We start from the raw sequence: 9,910 nt of genomic DNA, 5'->3' as shown, positions 1-9,910 counted from the left end.
ATCACAACACTGCAATAACGGATCCACATGGAGACAGTCTCTCCTCTGTCACGCAATCAGCAGTAAGGTTCAGTGGCAGGCTATTGTGAGTCAGGTTTATTTTATATGGAACACATGTCCATTAATGACAGACACAGAGCACGCGTGGTTTGGCTGCCCACGATATTGTGGGAATGATTACAGGGGACTGGGGGAGGGTGCCTTGACATTAGCGTTGCTTTTGATCATGCTGTTCACCAAGGTGGCGCTGAGGAAACTCAGAACCGATGCTGGCAAAGGTTTAGATGCTAAAAGGTTCCCACACATGGCAAAGGGAAATGGAGGCTCTCGCGTGAACCTCCAGTACAATAACTGAAGTCGGCGGCTTCCTTGGCATAAAATGAATTGTGACAACGTAAGGCCAAACAAAACAGCTGTTTTTGAGCAGGGCTGCAGAAACATCGGTAGTTTGGTGAAGTTAGATCGCAGCTTTCGTTTGAGGGGTTAGATGAAGGTAAGCTCCCGAGTAAAGCTCACCAAAAAACACATTTGATGCATTTCGGGTTTGCTCGGATCGAGCTGGAGATTGGTGACTTCTTCGAGGGCATCGGGGGAATGGACCAGGTTAATGATCGAGGTAATTCTTCCCTTCCTGGAGCACTTTTGCCCGGGATTGACTGCAACGTTTGAATTATCTAGTCTAAAATCATATTCATCAAGGCACCACGGAGGGCATTTTTTCCGTTTTTGGATTAAATCTGCAACAAATAGCAAATACGAATCTTAGAGTAATCTGGTTCGGAGTCCAAATGGCAAAATATTAGAAACGTATCCTCTGTATTCATGTTTCATACATTAGAGCAAAGTTAAAACTCTCTAAAATGTTATAACCGTCCAGTTAAAATCCACTTGTGTACAGACTTTTTGCATGCAATGAAAAAGCAATGCTAAATGCTACTGCTCCGGAAACAGCAGCGTATGTTTATTTCGATAATAAATCGGTTTGACTAGATGTAGAACATATCGCGTTATGCTCTTAATTATTGAGCTGAAGGCCTTCCCGCACAGCGAGCGAGGCAAAAATAAAATCAACTGCTTAATCGGATTAGAAACTCAATAGGCTACACACGCCTCAAAACTATGATAGGTTTATACATCGCAGTGTTTACCAGCAGAGGGCGATGCGCACTTAAAAGGACACCGACGAGACTCGAGTCAGAGTGATGGATCACGCGTTCAATGCTTTCTTACAAAGAATCAAACAGTGATTTACAGTCATTAAAGACTCGGGCAACAGTCGGCTTGTTCTCAATTACACCGCAGTATACCGGCCTTCCCTCGGTGGTCATCGGGAAAATTCATTATATAGCCCGCTGCTTCAATTTGTAGGCTAAAAGCGATCAAAGCAACGCAAGACTACAAACTATATGCAAAGTTTACGGTTATCATAAATGTTCTGGAATTAAATCGAGGAGTTAATTTGTCTGTTTGTGAGTCGTCCGACTGTCTGTCGTGGCACAGTCGACTATACATTAACTCAATAAAGCTTTTCTAAATAAATAATGGCAGTCGGGCTGTTTTTGATTTGTCACCGTCCGATTATAGGCTATAACCTATAATCTATATATAACCTATATATATATATATATACAGGGAAAACTATCAATATCCTAGTAATAATAATAATAATAATAACCTTTTTAACACGGAGACAGCGTTGTTAGAATTGTTAGCATTTGTCCAGGTTGCCTGTAACTGTGTAGACCTGTAGGTTTCCCGGGTTTTGGTCTGAAGGGCTCGGAGGGATAGACACGCACTCATTCTTCGGCTTGTTTGGGACTCTCCGAGGCGGCTGTTGGAGCCAAGTGATCAGTCATTGACTAATTGTTTCAGACAAACATTTTTTTCTCCGTGAGAGTACAAGGTCGAGAATTTGGCTCTGTTAATTGGACGTAACAGAATTTAACAATGGGCTCTCAATAAAACGAGTTTTGCGATTATGGTTCGAGAAGGAGAAGAAAAGAGGCGAGGGGGCTCTCTAATTACCAGCCCGGACTCAGGAGAACCCGTCGGCCATTGTGCGCGGGTGTGCTGAGGCTGTGTGGCCGGCGGGCAGGCGACAGGCGCCGGGTTCAGGACAAAGGACTGTCTGCTGCTGAGGCTGTGAGGCGACCCTGCCGCGGAGATTAACCCTTCCACCAGGACCGTGACTCTCTCTCTCTCTCTCTCTCTCTCTCTCTCTCTTTCTGTGTCTCTCTCTTTCTGTGTCTCTCTTTCTCTCTCTCTCTCTCTGTCTCTCTCTCTCTCTGTCTCTCTCTGTCTCTCTCCCTCTCTTTCTCTCTCTCTCTCTTTCTGTGTCTCTCTCTTTCTGTGTCTCTCTCTCTCTCTCTCTCTCTCTCTCTCTCTCTCTCTCTCTCTCTCTCTCTCTCTCTCTCTCTCTCTCTCTCTCTCTCTCTCTCTCTCTCTCTCTCTCTCTCTCTCTCTCTCTCTCTCTCTCTCTCTCTCTCTCTCTCTCTCTCTCTCTCTCTCTCTCTCTCTCTCTCTCTCTCTCTCTCTCTCTTTCTGTGTCTCTCTCTCTCTCTCTCTCTCTCTCTCTCTCTCTCTCTCTCTCTCTCTCTCTCTCTCTCTGTCTCTGTCTCTCTCTCTCTCTCTCTCTCTCTCTACAGTACAAGATTAGTAGCCTATATTAATGCGCACTTAAGGAGGACAAACAACAAAGAGCAACTCGGTAAAAATAGCTCAGCCTAACACAATGCGCTTTTTGAAGTTATTGAGCGAATTACGGCGAAGGCAGACGGAAAGTTTTTGAAGACGCTGCCAACCCCTACGCTTCAGACATCATTAATTGCGATAAGACATTAATTACGGCCAACGGTATGACTTTCGTTATGAAACGTTTTCAAACAGCATAATCGTATTACGATTACACTATTAGATAGCGCTGGTGTTTGTCAGAAGAGCCGTGTTTGAGGATGAATCTGGCCCGTGGTCAACAGGTGGCGCAGCTACATCAGGTGTGACTGCAGAACGGCTCAATGAATGCAACCTTACAGGTTAAATGAAATTGTGCGGTTTTATTTTACTTCGCAAATCTTTTAATCCCCAGGATCAAGCAAGGCGCGAAAAACGGCAAGGTTGCTCATCTAAATCACTAACGGGTGATCTAATGCTAGGAAAACACAACCCTGCGTTTACACAAAAGAATACAAACGACTAAATGAACGCTTTCGTTTTATTGAAACTGAGAGAATGCAACAAAATCGCTCAATTACCCGAAAATCCAGCACCGAGATGTTTAGACAAGTTCTCATGAGAGACACTACACAATGATCTTCTCAATGCACGATTAGAAAGAAACCTGAGTTGTCCCTGCCTACGGACCATCATTAAACATCTTCTGTTGAATTTAGCTACAAGTGAAAAGACTTTCGAATGCATCGCCGGAGAGTTACAGTGGCTTTTACTTTACGTGTCTGGCAGGATGTCGTCGCAAACATAACACATTCGGTTTCCTGCTATCAAGCGCTAGATAATATTCATATTTGTAAATGGGAAAATATATATAAATGTAACAAATCGAGACCTAATAGTATTTACACACCAATGTACAGTTTCAGAATAAATTAAAATCCGCCTCCTTAAGTCAACTGACCTTATTTACATATGCGTTTTGCTTTTATTATTATTATAAATAATTAGAAAAACGGGTCCCAGACGCAGTCATCCCCAGGGACTGTGGCGTTTTGCAGTCCTTTTTGAAAAACGTGGGCCTAATGATAGCCATTGACAGCCAGGTTCAAACTGTTTTCTTTTTCAGGCTGGTATAATTTCTTGGCCAAATGAAGGGTGAATGAAATCAGCACGCCTCGTAGATCCGAAAAGTGGGCGTAACGCACGCTACAGTTCTCTCCCAAATCCAGGTAGGATAAGGGACGCTCCCGTGTCCCGAGCCGTCGCTTCAACCAAACGGTGACCCCTTTTTCACCGAGGCGCGGATTCACTTTGGTGAATCGCTGCGGGGCGACGCGTCTCTGTGTTTCTCCAGTCCGCTGACTAATCTCTGTATGTTCTGCAGCTCGTTAACGGAATCCGTCCCTGACGACTTGGGAGATCCCTTATTCTGGCCGCTTCCGGTTTTATGGCTGTGGTGCTCAGATATAGGGCTGCTTTCCCTGCTGCCGGATTTCGACGACTCCGACTCGGCGCTCAGAGCGCTCGGCACGCCGGTGGCGAGCAGGCCCGAGCTCTGAGGGATGGACACGGGGATCTGGTAGGGGCTGAACCGCAGCCTCGGCCGCGCGCTGCTGAGAAACGGGTTCCGGCTGAGGGTGGAGGCGGCGCCGCCGGCGGGGAGAGCGGAGGCTGCCGCAGCCGCCGCCGCCATGTACGTGTACGGGTAGGGTAGCAGTCCTCCGAACGGTGGCATGGAGATGCCCTAAATGCAAAACAACAAGCTTTTTTAATTCACCATCAGACTACAAAGGGAAAACAAATTCGGCTTATATTAGCCTATGGTTAGTTAGGCGTGCGCTGAAGCCAGTTTACAGAGCTCGATCGTTTACTGCATGATATAATAATTAAAAAAGAGTCTCCAAGCATGATCGCCCGCTTCCAAATCGGGAAAGAAAATGCGGATTTATAAAAGATATATATATATTTTATCTCGGGGATGCTGGGATATTAAAAGTAGCTTCGCAGGTTAGTGATAATGCATGTCATAAATAATCATACCTGAGATGCAAGCATATGCTGTGATAAGTGGAACGGGAAAGGGTTGGGTGAACTGGTGCTCTGAGAGGAGAGGCTGCCGTTCTCTAGTCCGCTTGCTCCAGACATTGAGGCTAACAAGTGTCCCATGCCCATGGTTGAGAAAGCACTAGGAGTCATAGCAAACTGCCCAGGGTGAAATAAGAGTGGTTGTCCCGTACTCAGTGGGTTAAAGAAATGTTGATTGTGTAAACCAGAGAGGGCCAGACTTTGCAAGTGGCTCGCGCTAAAATGCGATGGGCTTTCCGTTTGGACCATCAGAGGGGAGAAGCCATCTTTGACCGCGCTCAGGCCCACAGAGTCCGCATCCTTTTTGGAGGGATCTGATTCTTTCGAATTCCTGCTGTCCAGTCTGTCCTTCTCCAAGCTTCTGATTCTGAAGACGGAGTCGGTTTCTTTCCTCGAATCCGAGTAGTCCCCTTTCTTTTCTGGGTTAGCGTCCTCGCAGTCTGGGCTGAGCGGTGATTGCGGCCTCTGGTCCGGGCTACTGACTCTGATATCGTCGTGTCGGTCGAGCTCGTTGTCGCTTTCATTGCAGTTTTTGTCGTCTGGAAAATACAGAAATATTAAGCACGTCAGCTTTATTTAGTTACCTGATCAAAAGTGAATGTCGTAAACTGTTCCGTTCGCTCCTTATAACACACCAACATGCATCCGTTTAATTACTCCCTTTGATTACACAAGAACGGACGAAATGTGTTTTCCACGCTAATTGCTTCCTTCCTGTGTTTTCATTCACGGCACAAGCACGGCTTTACGAAACATTTAAGATTTGGATAGTTTAAAGGAAAAATTTTTATGCGTTCTTAGTGAGCTGTGATTAAAAATGAGCAGAAGCAAAAAACGCACTTTCTATGCAACCAATATACGCTTATATATCACAAACCTATAACCAGGGGATTTATAACTCTAAACAAAAACTATAACACTATCTATGAAATAGTCGCAGAATCTCATAGTGTGTTTAAGCGAATCAATAAAAAGCATTGACGCTTTGCTAATATCATAAATGGGATTTCTGGTCCTCGTTCACTATTAAAAACTAATTGCGCGGTAATATTAGAAAAAAAAGTTGAAAATACACGCAAAGAATAAATGCATTAATTAATTCGTTCTTTCTTTTGCCTCTTAAAATGATTTCAGCCAGTCACTGGTAGAAGCCAAATCTATATTTGACTGGTAACCAAAAATGAAAGAAGGATGGCTGTGCATATTTAGATGTATTTGTATGTAGCTAATTGTACATGCTATTTACGCCATGCATTTTGAGCAAACAAACAGCAGACACCGGGGAACACTTCCAGCCTGGCAGTAAACATATTTACAACGGCTTTAACTAGTTGCTGGTTTAGCAGCAGCGTAAAGATCATCAGCTCTCTTCATGAAAAGGTTTAGAACTAGTCGAATCGAATCTAAAAAAAAAAAAACTACTATGGTACGATTTAAAACGAGTTCATTCAATGCACTGAAAATGTTTACGTTTTTTGATGTTGATGCACTTTTCTTTCTTTTTTTTTGTACCTCTGGATCTGTTGAATTTGAGCGGACTCGCTGCTGGTCCAATCGGCGAATGAACCGAGTCCCTTCCAGCGGTCTGCTCGCAGGACGAGTCGTCCGAATCTCCTCCATCCCGGTCGGCCTTGCACTGATCATCATACAGGCGCATCGACGGCAGGGCTAACTGCTTCCTGAAAGTTGCACCAAAATCAGCCGCATACCCACACGTTTATTTTCGCACAGCCTACTACCTGATGGACGTACCTCTTTTCTCTCCTCCCGTTCCCCGTGTCCCTGAATCCTTTCGCGAAGGGGTTGTTATCGATTTTCAGCTGCGTGATCTGAAAGAAACCGTCAAATTAGTTTTTATCGCGCTGTTTCTTCGGGGTGCGGGCTGTTTCGAAATAAAATGATCCGGAACTGTTACGGGCGTTTATTTAACGAATTGTCGAATGAAATGAACTGCAGTCTATAAAAATGCATTTAAAGGCCGTGCTGCGTTCAGATTTATTAATTCGTGCTGGCTGTTAAATTAAACGACCGGAATACTTCTGTTTGTCGTGATGTAGCTTCACAATGCACAAGACTTTTATTTTCTTTTTTTTTTTTTAACGCGGTCACGTTTGATGGTTGGGCACATTGTATACTTTTCGTTGCACGTATCGATTATAACCTAGTCTGTAAACCTTGCGTTTATAGAGCCACCAGACTCAGCCCAATTACAATCAGCAGGCTGAATTCTGTTCATGGAGAAGAATAAATAAAATACACGTAGTATTCGCTAAACGGAATGAAATACGGGCTACATCAAATGCGGTAATAATGTCTTTGGGCTCACTAAATAATAATAATAATATTAACAAGACGACGAGCATTTAAAGTCAGGCGCTGTAGTGACTTACCTTGTCGTTCTGATACGCAGTGACAGCTATGAAGTCGGTCTCGGGAAACACATATGTCCTGAAGGTGCTGTAAGGGAGCTTCAGAATATCGTTGGCTCTAACGATATGAAACCTGGGTTGGTATTTGTGCATCGAATTTAGAATGGTCTGAAAGATGAAATAACATAAAAGTATCCGGTCAATAATAATAACAATCAAAATGCAGTTTAAAAAATTAAATATTTACACAGCAACGACAGTAATAATAATAATAAGACTCAAATTTATTTTTCGAATGCAATGATAGTATGATTTTAAGGTAGTTGAGATGCGTGTAATTGAGTGTTTGTGTATTGTTTTTTTTTTTTTTTTTTTTAGCCTTTGAAGCTAATTATAATACAAATATATTTCCGACACGTAGGCGTAGCATTTTACGTTAATAAAAACATAATAATAATAATAATAATAATAATAATAATAATAATAAGATATATTTGGCTCAGGCCGTCGACCCAAGGCATTTCACGTTAACACAACTTCTCTTTCACGCTTCTCTTCAGCAGCAGACACCGAAAACACGCTAAACACCCAGCGCTCCCTACATTTACGAACTCTCTGTTTGGTTTAATGTCGCAATCACCTTCGCTTCTTGATCACCCAGATAACTTAAACTATGCCTGAATTGAAATAACAAAAAAAAAAAAAATAAATAAGAATGCAGTTCGAGAAAGAAAAAAACAAAAACGAATGCAACTTACAAATCCATGTTTATCCGAAATATTGTTGGTCAGTTTGAGTTTGTGGAAAGCAACAGGCTTCGCCATCCACTGTTCACCCGTGGCAGGGCTATCCGGGTGAATGTACATTCGTTTGGGCATCTCCGGGTCGGCCTTTCCCGCGACCATCCATCGAGAGTTGTGAAATTTGTACCGACAGTCGTCTGCCGCAACAATATCCATCAAAAGTATATACTTTGCTTTTTTGTCCAGGCCGCTGACGCGGACTTTAAACGGAGGAAACATTCTCCTGCGGACGGAACAGACATAACCGGATCGGTCAGGGGGCCTGATTTACACAAACACAATATTTAGTCAACCTCGTAAAGACATTTTACCATAAATGAAATGCGAAGTAGCAGTTCAAGCCATGCACTTTCCATTTTAGCCAGAAATAAATATCCTTTATATGTAGGTCGTGTGGCATAGGCTAACAGGCTACCAATGACACAGTCCTACCAGGCTCTAATATTTTCTTCAACATTACACGGGAATATTCCTATAATCGAGGGCATTCTTACTCCTTTATGCTTTTTAGATTTACATGGGTAGAGACTAGGCCAAAAAAAGAAGTAGAGGGAAAAAAGACCCCACAGCCAATTACCGCTGGGCTGTGTGTGTGTGTGTTTCGTAAAAAAGTAGTTCCCCTTTGTGTAGCGCAATATTTACATTGTTAAAAGCGTTAACTATATTTAGCTGGGCTATATAACATGCACGAGTATGATAGCTTTAACAGAACGAATGTGAATATTATTCTAATGCTGACATGAAATGGAAATGGTGCAATTCGATCATCCAAAGCATCATTTCTTATCGCGCAATATTTAATTTCGAACGCATTTTTTTATTGTGAGACGGCAAACATTTACGGGGGGAAATTAGCCCGTGCGTTTTCAAGTTATCCAAGGAGAAAAAAACAAACAAAAAAACGGCCTTACCTTCCTGATTTAGTTATGACCATTTCGGTTCCGATTTTGTGGAACTGATCCCAAAGGTCCTTGGCTTCTAATGTAACTTTAGGGTCGTCTTCGACGTCCTCCTCGGGCTCGAGGCTCTTGAAGGAGCGGAGATGAGCCGCCTGGTGGTGATGTCCAAGCGCCGCGTGCAAGCCAGCCTCGGCCGCGCCGGAGAGCGCGTGATCGGCCAGCGGTTTACCGAGACCCGGCGGTAAAGTGAGCGCTGGGAAGAACGAGGGCTGAGCCGCCGCAAGGAAAGCTGACATGGGAAAGTCGGCCGGCCTGTGCGCGTGAAAAGGGTGATAAGCCATAGCGTTCGCTGTGAAAACTGGATCTCTCATCGGTGCATCCAAAAAGTCAGAGGAAAATATAATACTCTAAAATAACTGCGCCCGTCGCTCGCTTAAGTCCGACTGGATGTCGCCCTCTTAAAAACACGGTGTTGGTTGCACAGGACTGCTAGGAAATGGCAGTACCGTCGGGGATGTCCAGTTGCAGCACAGTGGTAATATCCTTCAGTAGAGCAGCATTGACACTTCTGTGTAGATTTACAGCTTGCCTTCTGTCCGAGCCCCTGCGGAAAAAACTAAAGCGGTCCCGGTAACAAGGATGCGAAAGTCCTGCGCGCTGGTGCACAATGGGTAGGTTCTTCCCTGACCGCTGTGTGTCTGCGTCTGTCTTACATGTCCCTTCTCACTGGTTCCCCGTACTAATGAACCGAACCGTCTTGATTGCAGATTTTACGCGTTCTGGACCAATTGTAGAGCTCCATAGGCGTGGTTTTGACAGCTCCGGCCAAGATCGCGGAGGGGGATTGGCTGGAAGGTGTCGGAAGCATTTGCAGTAAGAAAACATGTCAACAGAATAAAATATTAACCAATGACAGAGTAAGGATCTGGAAACCCCACCCCCGCGCAACCCAACGGAGGAACGGTCGTCAGGCTGTTGGGCGGCCGGGTAAGAGAGCGCTTTTCCCGGCTTGCGTTTCGTCGCTTTCACGATCGTGTGCTTTCTACATCTTCGTGCTCCGACTTTAAGAAATGTGGCATTTTGG

At 44.2% G+C, this 9,910-nt stretch overlaps 1 protein-coding gene across 2 annotated transcripts; it reads right to left on the bottom strand.

Annotated features, from left to right (window-relative positions):
* Positions 1-3,193: 3,193 nt before the first annotated feature.
* On the bottom strand, positions 3,194-9,563 carry tbx2a (T-box transcription factor 2a). Of its 2 annotated transcripts, none has more exons than XM_043239347.1 (7): positions 8,839-9,563; positions 7,883-8,150; positions 7,146-7,292; positions 6,508-6,584; positions 6,268-6,434; positions 4,711-5,294; positions 3,194-4,414 (listed from the first exon to the last, which is right to left on the bottom strand). In XM_043239347.1, the coding sequence occupies exons 1-7, from the start codon at positions 9,195-9,197 to the stop codon at positions 3,977-3,979; spliced, it is 2,040 nt and encodes a 679-aa protein (XP_043095282.1). In that variant the 5' UTR covers positions 9,198-9,563; the 3' UTR covers positions 3,194-3,976. The 2 variants fall into 2 exon arrangements, with proteins under 2 accessions (XP_043095282.1, XP_043095284.1); XM_043239349.1 differs by lacking the exon at positions 8,839-9,563 and adding an exon at positions 8,239-8,659.
* Positions 9,564-9,910: the final 347 nt, after the last annotated feature.

This window comes from Puntigrus tetrazona, chromosome 5 (assembly GCF_018831695.1).
Source record: "Puntigrus tetrazona isolate hp1 chromosome 5, ASM1883169v1, whole genome shotgun sequence".
NCBI classification, from domain to species: domain Eukaryota; kingdom Metazoa; phylum Chordata; class Actinopteri; order Cypriniformes; family Cyprinidae; genus Puntigrus; species Puntigrus tetrazona.
This window is presented reverse-complemented; position numbering and strand designations above follow the sequence as displayed.

Excerpts from the sequence above, each read along its gene's own strand:
- tbx2a (XM_043239347.1), bottom strand. The coding sequence starts at position 9,197 with ATGAGAGATCCAGTTTTCACAGCGAACGCTATGGCTTATCACCCTTTT. Across the intron at positions 6,435-6,507 it reads AACGGGAGGAGAGAAAAGAG|GAAGCAGTTAGCCCTGCCGT; the intron begins GTACGTCCATCA and ends TGCAACTTTCAG. Across the intron at positions 4,415-4,710 it reads AGCATATGCTTGCATCTCAG|GGCATCTCCATGCCACCGTT; the intron begins GTATGATTATTT and ends TTTTGCATTTAG.